The sequence below is a fragment of the Hypanus sabinus genome, chromosome 9 (genome assembly GCF_030144855.1).
Source record: "Hypanus sabinus isolate sHypSab1 chromosome 9, sHypSab1.hap1, whole genome shotgun sequence".
NCBI lineage: Eukaryota > Metazoa > Chordata > Chondrichthyes > Myliobatiformes > Dasyatidae > Hypanus > Hypanus sabinus.
The window spans coordinates 80,862,261-80,879,698 of NC_082714.1; the positions used below are offsets into that span (position 1 = coordinate 80,862,261).

At 61.1% G+C, this 17,438-nt stretch overlaps 1 protein-coding gene across 1 annotated transcript in view; it reads right to left on the reverse strand.

The window, feature by feature from the left end:
* scnm1 (sodium channel modifier 1) overlaps positions 1–17,128 on the reverse strand; it is a 30,877-nt gene extending 13,749 nt beyond the window's left edge. Inside the window, exons 1-4 of the mRNA XM_059979989.1 lie at positions 17,009–17,128; positions 15,785–15,855; positions 13,444–13,532; positions 11,846–11,958 (exon numbers count right to left, since the gene is read on the reverse strand). Coding sequence (XP_059835972.1) covers positions 11,846–11,958; positions 13,444–13,532; positions 15,785–15,855; positions 17,009–17,059 — 324 coding nt within the window. The 5' untranslated portion in view covers positions 17,060–17,128. The remainder of the gene's footprint in view (positions 1–11,845; positions 11,959–13,443; positions 13,533–15,784; positions 15,856–17,008) is intronic.
* Between the last annotated feature and the right edge of the window lie 310 nt (positions 17,129–17,438).

Here is a 17,438-nt window from a genome sequence, read left to right on the forward strand (position 1 = left end):
CGTTTCCCTCTCCCTTCAAACCCACCGGGACCCCCGTTTCCCACTCCCTTTAAACCCACCAGGACCCCGTTTCCCTCTCCCTTTAAACCCACCAGGACCCCGTTTCCCAGTCCCTTCAATCCGACCGGGACCCCGTTTCCCAGTCCCTTCAAACCCACCTGGACCCCGTTTCCCACTCCCTTCAAACCCACCGGGACCCCGTTTCCCACTCCCTTCAAACCCACCGGGACCCCGTTTCCCACTCCCTTCAGACCCACCGGGACCCCGTTTCCCACTCCCTTCAGACCCACCAGGACCCCGTTTCCCACTCCCTTCAGACCCACCAGGATCCCGTTTCCCACTCTCTTCAATCCAACCGGGACCCCGTTTCCCACTCCCTTTCAACCCACCGGGACCCCGTTTCCCACTCCCTTCAATCCGACCGGGACCCCGTTTCCCACTCCCTTCAAACCCACCGGGACCCCGTTTCCCACTCCCTCCAATCCCACTGGGACCACGTTTCCCACTCCCTTCAAACCCACCAGGACCCCGTTTCCCACTCTCTTCAATCCAGCCGGGACCCCGTTTCCCACTCCCTTTCAACCCACCGGGACCCCCGTTTCCCACTCCCTTCAATCCAACCGGGACCCCGTTTCCCACTCCCTTTCAACCCACCGGGACCCCGTTTCCCACTCCCTTCAATCCCACCGGGACCCCCGTTTCCCAATCCCTTCAATCCGGCCGGGACCCCGTTTCCCACTCCCTTCAATCCGACCGGGACCCCGTTTCCCAATCCCTTCAATCCCACCGGGACCCCGTTTCCCACTCCCTTCAAACCCACCGGGACCCCGTTTCCCACTCCCTTTCAACCCACCGGGACCCCGTTTCCCAGTCCCTTTCAACCCACCGAGACCCCGTTTCCCAGTCCCTTCAAACCCACCGGGACCCCGTTTCCCACTCCCTTCAAACCCACCGGGACCCCGTTTCCCACTCCCTTTCAACCCACCGGGACCCCGTTTCCCAGTCCCTTTCAACCCACCGAGACCCCGTTTCCCACTCCCTTCAATCCCACTGGGGCCCCGTTTCCCAGTCCCTTCAAACCCACCGGGACCCCGTTTCCCAGTCCCTTCAAACCCACCCGGACCCCGTTTCCCACTCCCTTTAAACCCACCAGGACCGCGTTTCCCACTCCCTTCAAACCCACCAGGACCCCGTTTCCCACTCCCTTTAAACCCACCAGGACCGCGTTTCCCACTCCCTTCAAACCCACCAGGACCCCGTTTCCCACTCCCTTCAAACCCACGGGGACCCCGTTTCCCACTCCCTTTCAACCCACCGGGACCCCGTTTCCCACTCCCTTCAGACCCACCAGGACCCCGTTTCCCACTCCCTTCAATCCGACCGGGACCCCGTTTCCCACTCCCTTTCAACCCACCGGGACCCCGTTTCCCACTCCCTTCAAACGCACTGGCACCCCGTTTCCCACTCCCTTTCAACCCACCGGGACCCCGTTTCCCACTCCCTTCAGACCCACCGGGACCCCGTTTCCCACTCCCTTCAATCCGACCGGGACCCCGTTTCCCACTCACTTCAAACCCACCGGGACCCCGTTTCCCACTCACTTCAAACCCACCGGGACCCCGTTTCCCACTCCCTTCAATCCCACCGGGACCCCGTTTCCCACTCCCTTCAGACCCACCAGGACCCCGTTTCCCACTCCCTTCAATCCAACCGGGACCCCGTTTCCCACTCCCTTTCAACCCACCGGGACCCCGTTTCCCACTCCCTTCAATCCCACCGGGACCCCCGTTTCCCAATCCCTTCAATCCGACCGGGACCCCGTTTCCCACTCCCTTCAATCCGACCGGGACCCCGTTTCCCAATCCCTTCAATCCCACCGGGACCCCGTTTCCCACTCCCTTTCAAACCACCGGGACCCCGTTTCCCACTCCCTTCAAACCCACCGGGACCCCGTTTCCCTCTCCCTTCAAACCCACCGGGACCCCGTTTCCCACTCCCTTTAAACCCACCGGGACCCCGTTTCCCACTCCCTTCAAACCCACCGGGACCCCGTTTCCCACTCCCTTTAAACCCACCAGGACCCCGTTTCCCTCTCCCTTTAAACCCACCAGGACCCCGTTTCCCACTCCCTTCAATCCGACCGGGACCCCGTTTCCCAGTCCCTTCAAACCCACCGGGACCACGTTTCCCACTCCCTTCAAACCCACCAGGACCCCGTTTCCCACTCCCTTCAATCCGACCGGGACCCCCGTTTCCCACTCCCTTCAAACCCACCGGGACCCCGTTTCCCACTCCCTTCAAACCCACCGGGACCCCCGTTTCCCATTCCTTTCAAACCCACCGGGACCCCGTTTCCCACTCCCTTCAGACCCACCAGGACCCCCGTTTCCCACTCCCTTCAAACCCACCAGGACCCCCGTTTCCCACTCTCTTCAATCCAACCGGGACCCCCGTTTCCCACTCCCTTTCAACCCATAGGGACCCCCGTTTCCCACTCCCTTCAAACCCACCGGGACCCCGTTTCCCACTCCCTTCAAACCCACCGGGACCCCGTTTCCCACACCCTTTCAACCCACCGGGACCCCGTTTCCCACTCCCTTCAAACGCACTGGGACCCCCGTTTCCCACTCCCTTTCAACCCACCTGGACCCCGTTTCCCACTCCCTTCAGACCCACCAGGACCCCGTTTCCCTCTCCCTTCAATCCCACCGGGACCCCGTTTCCCACTCCCTTTAAAACCACCGGGACCCCGTTTCCCACTCCCTTTCAACCCACCGGGACCCCGTTTCCCACTCCCTTTCAACCCACCGGGACCCCGTTTCCCACTCCCTTTCAACCCACCGGGACCCCGTTTCCCATTCCCTTCAGACCCACCAGGACCCCGTTTCCCACTCCCTTCAATCCGACCGGGACCCCGTTTCCCACTCACTTCAAACCCACCGGGACCCCGTTTCCCACTCCCTTCAAACCCACCGGGACCCCCGTTTCCCATTCCCTTCAAACCCACCGGGACCCCGTTTCCCACTCCCTTCAGACCCACCAGGACCCCGTTTCCCACTCCCTTCAAACCCACCGGGACCCCATTTCCCACTCCCTTCAGACCCACCAGGACCCCGTTTCCCACTCTCTTCAATCCAACCGGGACCCCGTTTCCCACTCCCTTTCAACCCACAGGGACCCCCGTTTCCCACTCCCTTCAAACCCACCGGGACCCCGTTTCCCAGTCCCTTTAAACCCACCGGGACCCCGTTTCCCACTCCCTTTCAACCCACCGGGACCCCGTTTCCCACTCCCTTCAAACGCACTGGGACCCCCGTTTCCCACTCCCTTTCAACCCACCTGGACCCCGTTTCCCACTCCCTTCAGACCCACCAGGACCCTGTTTCCCACTCCCTTCAATCCGACCGGGACCCCGTTTCCCACTCCCTTTCAACCCACCGGGACCCCGTTTCCCACTCCCTTCAAACGCACTGGGACCCCGTTTCCCACTCCCTTTCAACCCACCGGGACCCCGTTTCCCACTCCCTTCAGACCCACCAGGACCCCGTTTCCCACTCCCTTCAATCCGACCGGGACCCCGTTTCCCAATCCCTTCAATCCGACCGGGACCCCGTTTCCCACTCCCTTCAATCCGACCGGGACCCCCGTTTCCCAATCCCTTCAATCCCACCGGGACCCCGTTTCCCACTCCCTTTCAAACCACCGGGACCCCGTTTCCCACTCCCTTCAAACCCACCGGGACCCCGTTTCCCTCTCCCTTCAAACCCACCGGGACCCCGTTTCCCACTCCCTTTAAACCCACCGGGACCCCGTTTCCCACTCCCTTCAAACCCACCGGGACCCCGTTTCCCACTCCCTTCAAACCCACCGGGACCCCGTTTCCCTCTCCCTTCAAACCCACCGGGACCCTGTTTCCCACTCCCTTTAAACCCACCAGGACCCCGTTTCCCTCTCCCTTTAAACCCACCAGGACCCCGTTTCCCACTCCCTTCAATCCGACCGGGACCCCGTTTCCCAGTCCCTTCAAACCCACCGGGACCACGTTTCCCACTCCCTTCAAACCCACCGGGACCCCGTTTCCCACTCCCTTCAATCCGACCGGGACCCCGTTTCCCAGTCCCTTCAAACCCACCGGGACCCCGTTTCCCACTCCCTTCAAACCCACCGGGACCCCGTTTCCCATTCCCTTCAAACCCACCGGGACCCCGTTTCCCACTCCCTTCAGACCCACCAGGACCCCGTTTCCCACTCCCTTCAGACCCACCGGGACCCCATTTCCCACTCTCTTCAATCCAACCGGGACCCCGTTTCCCACTCCCTTCAGACCCACCAGGACCCCGTTTCCCACTCTCTTCAATCCAACCGGGACCCCGTTTCCCACTCCCTTTCAACCCACAGGGACCCCGGTTCCCACTCCCTTTAATCCCACCGGGACCCCGTTTCCCAATCCCTTCAATCCGACCGGGACCCCCGTTTCCCACTCCCTTCAAACCCACCGGGACCCCGTTTCCCACTCCCTCCAATCCCACCGGGACCACGTTTCCCACTCCCTTCAGACCCACCAGGACCCTGTTTCCCACTCTCTTCAATCCAACCGGGACCCCGTTTCCCACTCCCTTTCAACCCACCGGGACCCCGTTTCCCACTCCCTTCAATCCAACCGGGACCCCGTTTCCCACTCCCTTTCAACCCACCGGGACCCCGTTTCCCACTCCCTTCAATCCCACCGGGACCCCGTTTCCCAATCCCTTCAATCCGGCCGGGACCCCCGTTTCCCACTCCCTTCAATCCGGCCGGGACCCCCGTTTCCCAATCCCTTCAATACCACCGGGACCCCGTTTCCCAATCCCTTCAATCCCACCGGGACCCCGTTTCCCACTCCCTTCAAACCCACCGGGACCCCCGTTTCCCAGTCCCTTTCAACCCACCGAGACCCCGCTTCCCAGTCCCTTCAAACCCACCGGGACCCCGCTTCCCACTCCCTTCAAACCCACCGGGACCCCGTTTCCCACTCCCTTTCAACCCACCGAGACCCCGTTTCCCACTCCCTTCAATCCCACCGGGGCCCCGTTTCCCAGTCCCTTCAAACCCACCGGGACCCCGTTTCCCAGTCCCTTCAAACCCACCGGGACCCCCGTTTCCCACTCCCTTTAAACCCACCAGGACCGCGTTTCCCACTCCCTTCAAACCCACCAGGACCCCGTTTCCCACTCCCTTTAAACCCACCAGGACCGCGTTTCCCACTCCCTTCAAACACACCAGGACCCCGTTTCCCACTCCCTTCGAACCCACCGGGACCCCGTTTCCCACTCCCTTCAAACCCACCGGGACCCCGTTTCCCACTCCCTTCAAACCCACCGGGACCCCGTTTCCCTCTCCCTTCAAACCCACCGGGACCCTGTTTCCCACTCCCTTTAAACCCACCAGGACCCCGTTTCCCTCTCCCTTTAAACCCACCAGGACCCCGTTTCCCACTCCCTTCAATCCGACCGGGACCCCGTTTCCCAGTCCCTTCAAACCCACCGGGACCACGTTTCCCACTCCCTTCAAACCCACCGGGACCCCGTTTCCCACTCCCTTCAATCCGACCGGGACCCCGTTTCCCAGTCCCTTCAAACCCACCGGGACCCCGTTTCCCACTCCCTTCAAACCCACCGGGACCCCCGTTTCCCATTCCCTTCAAACCCACCGGGACCCCGTTTCCCACTCCCTTCAGACCCACCAGGACCCCGTTTCCCACTCCCTTCAGACCCACCGGGACCCCATTTCCCACTCTCTTCAATCCAACCGGGACCCCGTTTCCCACTCCCTTCAGACCCACCAGGACCCCGTTTCCCACTCTCTTCAATCCAACCGGGACCCCGTTTCCCACTCCCTTTCAACCCACAGGGACCCCGGTTCCCACTCCCTTCAATCCCACCGGGACCCCCGTTTCCCAATCCCTTCAATCCGACCGGGACCCCGTTTCCCACTCCCTTCAAACCCACCAGGACCCCGTTTCCCACTCCCTCCAATCCCACCGGGACCACGTTTCCCACTCCCTTCAGACCCACCAGGACCCTGTTTCCCACTCTCTTCAATCCAACCGGGACCCCGTTTCCCACTCCCTTTCAACCCACCGGGACCCCGTTTCCCACTCCCTTCAATCCAACCGGGACCCCGTTTCCCACTCCCTTTCAACCCACCGGGACCCCGTTTCCCACTCCCTTCAATCCCACCGGGACCCCGTTTCCCACTCCCTTTAATCTCACCGGGGCCCCGTTTCCCACTCCCTTTAAACCCACAGGGACCCCGTTTCCCACTCCCTTCAGACCCACCGGGACCCCGTTTCCCACTCCCTTCAGACCCACCAGGACCCCGTTTCCCACTCCCTTCAGACCCACCAGGACCCCGTTTCCCACTCTCTTCAATCCAACCGGGACCCCGTTTCCCACTCCCTTTCAACCCACCGGGACCCCGTTTCCCACTACCTTCAATCCGACCGGGACCCCGTTTCCCACTCCCTTCAAACCCACCGGGACCCCGTTTCCCACTCCCTCCAATCCCACCGGGACCACGTTTCCCACTCCCTTTCAACCCACCGGGACCCCGTTTCCCAGTCCCTTTCAACCCACCGAGACCCCGTTTCCCAGTCCCTTCAAACCCACCGGGACCCCGTTTCCCACTCCCTTCAAACCCACCGGGACCCCGTTTCCCACTCCCTTCAAACCCACCAGGACCCCGTTTCCCAGTCCCTTCAAACCCACCGGGACCCCGTTTCCCAGTCCCTTCAAACCCACCGGGACCCCGTTTCCCACTCCCTTTAAACCCACCAGGACCCGCGTTTCCCACTCCCTTCAAACCCACCAGGACCCCGTTTCCCACTCCCTTTAAACCCACCAGGACCGCGTTTCCCACTCCCTTCAAACCCACCAGGACCCCGTTTCCCACTCCCTTCGAACCCACCGGGACCCCGTTTCCCACTCCCTTCAAACCCACCAGGACCCCGTTTCCCACTCCCTTTCAACCCACCGAGACCCCGTTTCCCAGTCCCTTCAAACCCACCAGGACCCCGTTTCCCATTCCCTTTCAACCCACCGGGACCCCGTTTCCCACTCCCTTTCAACCCACCGAGACCCCGTTTCCCAGTCCCTTCGAACCCACCGGGACCCCGTTTCCCACTCCCTTCAATCCCACCGGGACCCCGTTTCCCACTCCCTTCAAACCCACCGGGACCCCGTTACCCACTCCCTTCAAACCCACCAGGACCCCGTTTCCCACTCCCTTCAAACCCGGCAGGACCCCCGTTTCCCACTCCCTTCAAACCCACCCGGACCCCGTTTCCCACTCCCTTCAAACCCACCCGGACCCCGTTTCCCTCTCCCTTTCAACCCACCGGGACCCCGTTTCCCACTCCCTTCAAACCCACCGGGACCCCCGTTTCCCAGTCCCTTCAAACCCACCGGGACCCCGTTTCCCACCCTTCAAACCCACCAGGACCCCGTTTCCCACCCTTCAAACCCACCGGGACCCCGTTTCCCACCCTTCAAACCCACCGGGACCCCGTTTCCCACCCTTCAAACCCACCGGGACCCCGTTTCCCACTCCCTTCAAACCCACTGGGACCCCGTTTCCCACTCCCTTCAAACCCACTGGGACCCCGTTTCCCACTCCCTTCAAACCCACTGGGACCCCATTTCCCTCTCCCTTCAAACCCACTGGGACCCCGTTTCCCACTCCTTTTAAACCCTGTGGGAACCCGTTCCCTGCTCTCTTTAAACCCTCTGGGACCCCGTTTCCCACTCCCTTCAAACGCACCGGGACCCCGTTTCCCACTCCCTTTCAACCCACCGGGACCCCGTTTCCCACTCCCTTTCAACCCACCGGGACCCCATTTCCCACTCCCTTCAAACGCACCAGGACCCCGTTTCCCACTCCCTTTCAACCCACCGGGACCCCGTTACCCACTCCCTTCAAACCCACCAGGACCCCGTTTCCCACTCCCTTCAAACCCGCCAGGACCCCGTTTCCCACTCCCTTCAAACCCACCAGGACCCCGTTTCCCACTCCCTTCAAACCCACCCGGACCCCGTTTCCCTCTCCCTTCAATCCCACCGGGACCCCGTTTCCCACTCCCTTTAAAACCACTGGGACCCCGTTTCCCACTCCCTTTAAAACCACCGGGACCCCGTTTCCCACTCCCTTTCAACCCACCGGGACCCCGTTTCCCACTCCCTTCAAACCCACCGGGACCCCGTTTCCCAGTCCCTTCAAACCCACCGGGACCCCGTTTCCCACCCTTCAAACCCACCGGGACCCCCGTTTCCCACTCCCTTCAAACCCACTGGGACCCCGTTTCCCACCCTTCAAACCCACCGGGACCCCGTTTCCCACCCTTCAAACCCACCGGGACCCCGTTTCCCACTCCCTTCAAACCCACTGGGACCCCGTTTCCCACTCCCTTCAAACCCACTGGGACCCCGTTTCCCACTCCCTTCAAACCCACTGGGACCCCATTTCCCTCTCCCTTCAAACCCACTGGGACCCCGTTTCCCACTCCTTTTAAACCCTGTGGGAACCCGTTCCCTGCTCTCTTTAAACCCTCTGGGACCCCGTTTCCCACTCCCTTCAAACGCACCGGGACCCCGTTTCCCACTCCCTTTCAACCCACCGGGACCCCGTTTCCCACTCCCTTTCAACCCACCGGGACCCCATTTCCCACTCCCTTCAAACGCACCAGGATCCCGTTTCCCACTCCCTTTCAACCCACCGGGACCCCATTTCCCACTCCCTTGAAACCCACCGGGACCCCGTTTCCCACTCCCTTTCAACCCACCGGGACCCCGTTTCCCACTCCCTTCAATCCCACCAGGACCCCGTTTCCCACTCGCTTCAAACCCACCAGGACCCCGTTTCCCACTCCCTTTCAACCCACCGGGACCCCGTTTCCCACTCGCTTCAAACCTCCGGGACCCCGTTTCCCTCTCCCTTCAAACCCACCGGGACCCCCGTTTCCCACTCCTTTTAAACCCTGTGGGAACCCGTTCCCTGCTCTCTTTAAACCCATTGGGGACCCCGGTTCCCGCTAGATCATGAGTTGGACAGTTCTTGAAAGTGCATTCATAGGCAAGGGAAGTTGAGTGATGTTATCCTCTCTGTCTGGTTCAAGAGCCTGATGGTCGAGGGGTGATATCTGTTCCTGAACCTGGTGGTGCAAGCCCTGAGGCTCCTGTACCACCTTCCTGACGGCAGCAGCAAGAAGAGGTGGCGGTATCCCTGATGATGGTTGCTGCTTTCCCGTGACAATATTTCATGTCGATGTGGGGAGGGTTTTTCCCCGAGATGGTCCTTAACCTGCTTCTGAACACCATAAGTAACTGTGGGGAGTTGTGAACACAGCCCAGTCCATCACGGAAACCAGACCCTTCCACTGACATCACCGTCTCAGGAAAGCTGCCAATATCAAAGACCCCTCTTCCACCCCGGGCATCCTCCATTCCCCCCCCTCCCCCTACCCCAGGCATCCTCCATTCCCCCCCCTCCCCCTACCCCAGGCATCCTCCATTCCCCCCCCTCCCCCTACCCCGGGCATCCTCCATTCCACTCCCCTCTCCCACCCCGGGCATTCTCCATTCCCCCCCCTCCCCCTACCCCAGGCATCCTCCATTCCCCCCCCCTCCCCCTACCCCGGGCATCCTCCATTCCCCCCCCTCCCCCTACCCCAGGCATCCTCCATTCCCCCCCCTCCCCCTACCCCAGGCATCCTCCATTCCCCCCCTCCCCCTACCCCGGGCATTCTCCATTCCCCCCCCTCCCCCCACCCCAGGCATCCTCCATTCCACTCCCCTCTCCCACCCCGGGCATTCTCCATTCCCCCCCCTCCCCCTACCCCGGGCATCCTCCATTCCCCCCCCTCCCCCTACCCCAGGCATCCTCCATTCCACTCCCCTCTCCCACCCCGGGCATTCTCCATTCCCCCCCTCCCCCTACCCCAGGCATCCTCCATTCCCCCCCCCTCCCCCTACCCCAGGCATCCTCCATTCCACTCCCACCCCGGGCATCCTCCATTCCCCCCCCTCCCCCTACCCCAGGCATCCTCCATTCCACTCCCACCCCGGGCATCCTCCATTCCCCCCCCTCCCCCTACCCCAGGCATCCTCCATTCCACTCCCCTCTCCCACCCCGGGCATTCTCCATTCCCCCCCCTCCCCCTACCCTGGGCATCCTCCATTCCCACCCCCTCTCCCACCCCAGGCATCCTCCATTCCCCCCCCTCCCCCTACCCCGGGCATTCTCCATTCCCCCCCCTCTCCCACCCCGGGCATCCTCCATTCCCCCCCTCCCCCCACCCCGGGCATCCTCCATTCCCCCCCCTCCCCCTACCCCGGGCATCCTCCATTCCCCCCCCTCCCCCTACCCCGGGCATCCTCCATTTCCCCCCCCCTCCCCCTACCCCAGGCATCCTCCATTCCCCCCCTCCCCCTACCCCGGGCATTCTCCATTCCCCCCCCTCCCCCCACCCCGGGCATCCTCCATTCCCCCCCTCCCCCTACCCCGGGCATTCTCCATTCCCCCCCTCCCCCTACCCCGGGCATCCTCCATTCCCCCCCCTCCCCCTACCCCGGGCATCCTCCATTCCCCCCTCTCCCACCCTGGGGCTTCTGTATTCTGCCCTCTTCTACCCCGGGCATCCTCCATTCCCCCCCCTCCCCCTACCCTGGGCATCCTCCATTCCCACCCCCTCTCCCACCCCAGGCATCCTCCATTCCCCCCCCTCCCCCTACCCCGGGCATTCTCCATTCCCCCCCCTCTCCCACCCCGGGCATCCTCCATTCCCCCTCCTCCCCCTACCCCGGGCATCCTCCATTCCCCCCCTCCCCCGGGCATCCTCCATTCCCCCCCCTCCCCCTACCCCGGGCATCCTCCATTCCCCCCCCTCCCCCTACCCCGGGCATCCTCCATTCCCCCCCCCTCCCCCTACCCCAGGCATCCTCCATTCCCCCCCCTCCCCCTACCCCGGGCATCCTCCATTCCCCCCCCTCCCTCTACCCCGGACATCTTCCATTCCCCCCCTCCCCCTACCCCGGGCATCCTCCATTCCCCCCCCTCTCCCACCCCGGGCATCCTCCATTCCCCCCCTCTCCCACCCCGGGCATCCTCCATTCCCCCCCTCTCCCACCCCGGGCATTCTCCATTCCCCCCCTCCCCCTACCCCGGGCATCCTCCATTCCCCCCCCCCACCCCGGGCATCCTCCATTCCCCCCCCTCCCCCTACCCCGGGCATCCTCCATTCCACTCCCCTCTTCCACCCCGGGCATCCTCCATTCCCCCCCCTCCCCCTACCCCGGGCATCCTCCATTCCCCCCCCTCCCCAGGCATTCTCTATTCCCCCCTCTCCCACCCTGGGGCTTCTGTATTCTGCCCTCTCCCACCGGGTAGAAGAAACAAAAGCTTTAAAATTCGTACCAATATTCAAGGACAGCTTCTGTCCTGTTGTTGTCAGGTTCTGTTATCAGACCTCTCATACGCTAAGAGATGAAAAGTTGATTTCTCAGTCTGCCTGGTTGTGACCCTCGCACTGCCTGCCCTCTCTCTGTAACTGCCACACTCTATTCCGCACTGTTTTCTTTTCAATGTGCTGATTTGTCTGGATGGCACACAGACAAAAGCTTTTCTCTGTATCTCGGTAAATAATAAACCAATTCCAAACCGGGAGGTTGACGGATTGAGGAATGTGGGATAGGGAACGACAAGAGGCTCGAATTGGACAATTCCCTGGGATGATACCTTGGGCTGTCGTTCTGTGGGTTTGTTTGTACTCACTCCAGAATCCACAGGGATTCCGTGAGCGTGTGCCGGGTTTTACCTGCTCAGGCCTGGCTTCTGAGCCCGACTCCTCCTCCCGGACGTGCTGCCGGTGCCGGTGCTTCTGAACTTCCATCTGTAGTTCCCTCTTCTGTCCGTAGAAGCGCTGGAGGCCTGGTGTGTGTGGGTGGTGGGGAGGAGAGGGATGGGTCAGTGGTTACTGAAATGCACACGACAATCGACTAGCAGCGGGAGTGGTCAACCTTGTCACGGGAAAACAGGAGCAGTGGCTGGGCGGAGAGTATCTTCCCCAAAATGAACCGTGATACACCCTCTCTCCCTCCCATGGTGGACCTCCCTTTCTGACGCTGCCCTCCCCACAACCCCTCATCTCTCTCTTCCTCCCTGGGGCCGCTCCTGTGGCATTCCCTCCCTCCTCGCCAGCCCTCCTGCCCTGTTCCCCTCCTCCCATCATCCTCACTCCCTCCATCCGTGCCACCATTCCTGTGGCATTCCCTCCCTCCTCGCCAGCCCTCCTGCCCTGTTCCCCTCCTCCCATCATCCTCACTCCCTCCATCCGTGCCACCATTCCTGTGGCATTCCCTCCCTCCTCGCCAGCCCTCCTGCCCTGTTCCCCTCCTCCCATCATCCTCACTCCCTCCATCCGTGCCACCATTCCTGTGGTGTTCCCTCCCTCCTCGCCAGCCCTCCTGCCCTGTTCCCCTCCTCCCATCATCCTCACTCCCTCCATCCGTGCCACCATTCCTGTGGTGTTCCCTCCCTCCTCGCCAGCCCTCCTGCCCTGTTCCCCTCCTCCCATCATCCTCACTCCCTCCATCCGTGCCACCATTCCTGTGGTGTTCCCTCCCTCCTCGCCAGCCCTCCTGCCCTGTTCCCCTCCTCCCATCATCCTCACTCCCTCCATCCGTGCCACCATTCCTGTGGCATTCCCTCCCTCCTCGCCAGCCCTCCTGCCCTGTTCCCCTCCTCCCATCATCCTCACTCCCTCCATCCGTGCCACCATTCCTGTGGTGTTCCCTCCCTCCTCGCCAGCCCTCCTGCCCTGTTCCCCTCCTCCCATCATCCTCACTCCCTCCATCCGTGCCACCATTCCTGTGGCATTCCCTCCCTCCTCGCCAGCCCTCCTGCCCTGTTCCCCTCCTCCCATCATCCTCACTCCCTCCATCCGTGCCACCATTCCTGTGGTGTTCCCTCCCTCCTCGCCAGCCCTCCTGCCCTGTTCCCCTCCTCCCATCATCCTCACTCCCTCCATCCGTGCCACCATTCCTGTGGTGTTCCCTCCCTCCTCGCCAGCCCTCCTGCCCTGTTCCCCTCCTCCCATCATCCTCACTCCCTCCATCCGTGCCACCATTCCTGTGGCATTCCCTCCCTCCTCGCCAGCCCTCCTGCCCTGTTCCCCTCCTCCCATCATCCTCACTCCCTCCATCCGTGCCACCATTCCTGTGGTGTTCCCTCCCTCCCAACATTCCCATTCGATATATTTCATTAGGAGATCGAGGACACTTGGTCTGTCACCAAATGCTCACAAATTCCTACAGATGTACCGTATCCAGGACACCTTCAAAATACGACGCCTCAAGATTAAACCTGATTCTGATTTTGTCTCCCCACCGCCTCAGCTTCCCGCTCACCACTTACTGGCGATGTGTTTCTTCCCTGCCCTGTGGACAGCCAGCATGTCGGCTGTGTCGAAGACGGGGCGGTAGGAACAGACAGAACAGGCGTACCTAGGAAAGAGGGACACGCAGTGAAGGTACAGTCGGAGACGTACAATTGGCCACAGGCTCCAGAGACAGTTACCCCCACCACCCCGTCCCCTAGGGTGAAGCAGCACAGTGCCACGCCCTTCAGCCTATCTAGTCTGTGCTGGCCATCAACCACCCACCCTCATTTCATTCTCCCCACGGCCACACAGAAAGTATCCTATCACAGCTTGGAACAGCAACTGCTCTGCCTGAGACCGACCGCACTGGACTTCCCAACCAACAGACCTCAGACGGTCAGGTTGCACGACCACTCCTCCCTCGCCATCATCCTCGACATGGATGCCCCCAGGGCTGTGTGCTGAGCCCATTTCTCTGCTCACACAGGATTGTGTGGCCAAACACTCAAGTAATCGCATTGTCAAGGTCACCAATGACTTGACAGTCAACGAAGAGATAACTTACGGAGAGGAGGTAGAAGAGCTTGAGGCCTGGAGCCAGGCAAATTCAACAAGTCAAAGTGATGGTTATGGACTTCAGCAGAACTCACACCACTCACTGCCCCCGTACAGCAACGGCATAGCTGTGAGCACTTTCCAACTCCTGGCAGCCAGCACCTCCTGGCCCCACAAGACATCCTACACGATACGGAAAGCTCACCAACATTTCCACTCTCTGAAAAGGCCAAAGACTGCTGGATTATGCCCATCCAGATGCATTTGCTTCTGCAGGTGTGTGGTAGCGAACAAGCCGCATTGCTGCAGGGTGCACAAATTGCCTTGCGGTAGACAGGCTCTGCGAAGGGGTGGCCAAAACTGCCCGGTGCATCAGCAGCACCCGGGCCAAGGGTACAGAGGGCTAGTAACACCATGAAGGATCCCACACACCCTGCTCGAGGAATCTCTGCCCCACTCCAATCAGTACTGCACTCTCTCTGTAACACTCTATCTCTCATTCTGTTTCCCTTTTCTACTCCCTCGATGTGCTGGCCTGTCCGGTTGGCACCGAGAAAAAAACCCTTTCCATTCCACCTTGGCACATGGTTCGGCACAGCCAAGAAGGGCCAAAAGGCCTGTTTCTGTGCTGGAATGTTCTATGGTTCTGTGTGACAATAACTAGTAGAGGTGGGGGCTGGTGACTTACATTGGCTGATTAACCTCTGCGGGGGGGGGGGGGAGAGAAAAGAACCCAGAATATGTAAACTCCACACACACAGCGAAAGAGGTCACCATGGAACCCAGCTCCCTCCAGCACGTCTCAATAAACTCAACTTCATTAGAGTCGACTTGAGAGCAGGGAAGAATGAGTCAATGTGATGTTCTCGACCCTACCATTTGTTCACATTTGACCCATATCCCTCTGAACCTTTCATATCCGTGTACCTGTCCGTATCCCTCTAAACCTTTCCTATCCGTGTACCTGTCCGTGTCCCTCTAAACCTTTCCCATCCGTGTACTTGTCCGTATCCCTCTAAACCTTTCCCATCCGTGTACCTGTCCGTATCCCTCTAAACCTTTCCTATCCGAGTACCTGTCTGTATCCCTCTAAACCTTTCCCATCCGTGTTCCTGTCCGTATCCCTCTAAACCTTTCCTATCCGAGTACCTGTCCGTATCCCTCTAAACCTTTCCTATTCGTGTACCTGTCCGTATCCCTCTAAACCTTTCCCATCCGTGTACCTGTCCATATCCCTCTAAACCTTTCCCATCCGTGTACCTGTCCGTATCCCTCTAAACCTTTCCCATCCGTGTACCTGTCCATATCCCTCTAAACCTTTCCTATCCATGTATCTGTCCGTATCCCTCTAAACCTTTCCCATCCGTGTACCTGTCCATATCCCTCTAAACCTTTCCCATCCGTGTACCTGTCCGTATCCCTCTAAACCTTTCCTATCCGTGTACCTGTCCATATCCCTCTAAACCTTTCCTATCCGTGTACCTGTCCATACCCCTCTAAACCTTTCCTTTCCGTGTCCCTCTAAACCTTTCCTATCCGTGTACCTGTCCGTATCCCTCTGAACCTTTCCTATCCGTGTACATGTCCATATCCCTCTAAACCTTTCCTATCCGTGTACCTGTCCGTATCCCTCTAAACCTTTCCTATCCGTGTACCTGTCCAAGTGCCTTTTAAATGTGGTTATGTGCCTGCCTCAACCACTTCCTCTGGCAGCTCGTTCCTCACAGTCAACATCCTGCTCCCGCTACCCCCAGCCTGTCCATCTTCGTCTATCCCACCGCAACCCTCCCCTCCCGCAGAAATGTCGAACGGTTCCCTCACCTCCCGCTCTTCAGCAGTATGGCTTCGTCTTCGGGGATGTAGCTGGCGAGCAAGTCTGCCACCCGTCGCTTCTGTGGGGAGAGGGAGGTTACTGGCCGGCACGGCGAGAGACTGACCCCATCGCAGGGAACCCCCCGAGTGGGAGACTGTGCCGCAGCCCGCCCCGGAGGGAAAGGAGGGGAGGGAGAGGCACGGGGCGCGGGGGCAGTTCAGGAGCCGAGCAGCCGGACAGCCGTCAGTGGCAGAGGGAGGGTATCACTGGTTGGTGGGGTGTCGGTGGCATCCACCCCGCTGTCTCCGGGTGTGGGGGTGTCGGTGGCATCTACCCCGCTGTCTCCGGGTGTGGGGGTGTCGGTGGCATCCACCCCGCTGTCTCCGGGTGTTGGGGTGATTGCCTTGACAACCCGCTGTCTCCGGGTGTGGGGGTGATTGCCTTGACAACCCGCTGTCTCCGGGTGTTGGGGTGATTGCCTTGACAACCCGCTGTCTCCGGGTGTGGGGGTGTCGGTGGCATCCACCCCGCCGTCTCCGGGTGTTGGGGTGTCGGTGGCATCCACCCCGCCGTCTCCGGGTGTTGGGGTGTCGGTGGCATCCACCCCGCTGTCTCCGGGTGTTGGGGTGATTGCCTTGACAACCCGCTGTCTCCGGGTGTGGGGGTGATTGCCTTGACAACCCGCTGTCTCCGGGTGTGGGGGTGATTGCCTTGACAACCCGCCGTCTCCGGGTGTTGGGGTGATTGCCTTGACAACCCGCTGTCTCCGGGTGTGGGGGTGATTGCCTTGACAACCCGCTGTCTCCGGGTGTGGGGGTGATTGCCTTGACAACCCGCCGTCTCCGGGTGTTGGGGTGATTGCCTTGACAACCCGCTGTCTCCGGGTGTGGGGGTGTCGGTGGCATCCACCCCGCCGTCTCCAGGTGTGGGGGTGTCGGTGGCATCCACCCCGCCGTCTCCGGGTGTGGGGGTGTCGGTGGCATCCACCCCGCCGTCTCCAGGTGTGGGGGTGTCGGTGGCATCCACCCCGCTGTCTCCGGGTGTGGGGGTGTCGGTGGCATCCACCCCGCCGTCTCCGGGTGTGGGGGTGATTGCCTTGACAACCCGCGGGCTCCGGGTGTTGGGCCATTTCATAGCAGCTCTGGGTGAGAGAGAGTGGGTCCCTGGGGGGCAGGAGCATCGCCCCGGCAGCCCACGCCCGCCCGTGGACCCGGACCCGGACCCGGACCCACCCTGAGAGCGTTGAGCTGACTCAGATCATCCCCGTCCCGTTTGAAGGCCATGGTGAGTGGACCGGCGGCAGCAGCTTCCGGATCAGCGCAGTGGATCTTGGGACTTGTAGTGCCTCTCGCGGCAGTGGGCGGGGTACTGGAGTGCGGACTACAATATCCAAGATGCAGTGTCCTCTAGGCCCCGGATGCCGGAGGAACTACATTCCCCAATAGCCATCGCGGTAGCCAGTTCCTCGGTAATCATCCAGGAAAAACGACAGCGAAACAGAACAGCGAGAAGGAATTAATTCTGAATCCATACCAGCAGAAGCCGAACAGCTAAAGAACAGAACATCATTTTAATCATGACGTCGCTTTTCAAAATGGCGCCCTCCCTTGAAGCTCAGGGAGCCCCGATAGCTGCCGGGAGTTGTAGTCTCGTTGTGTGCGG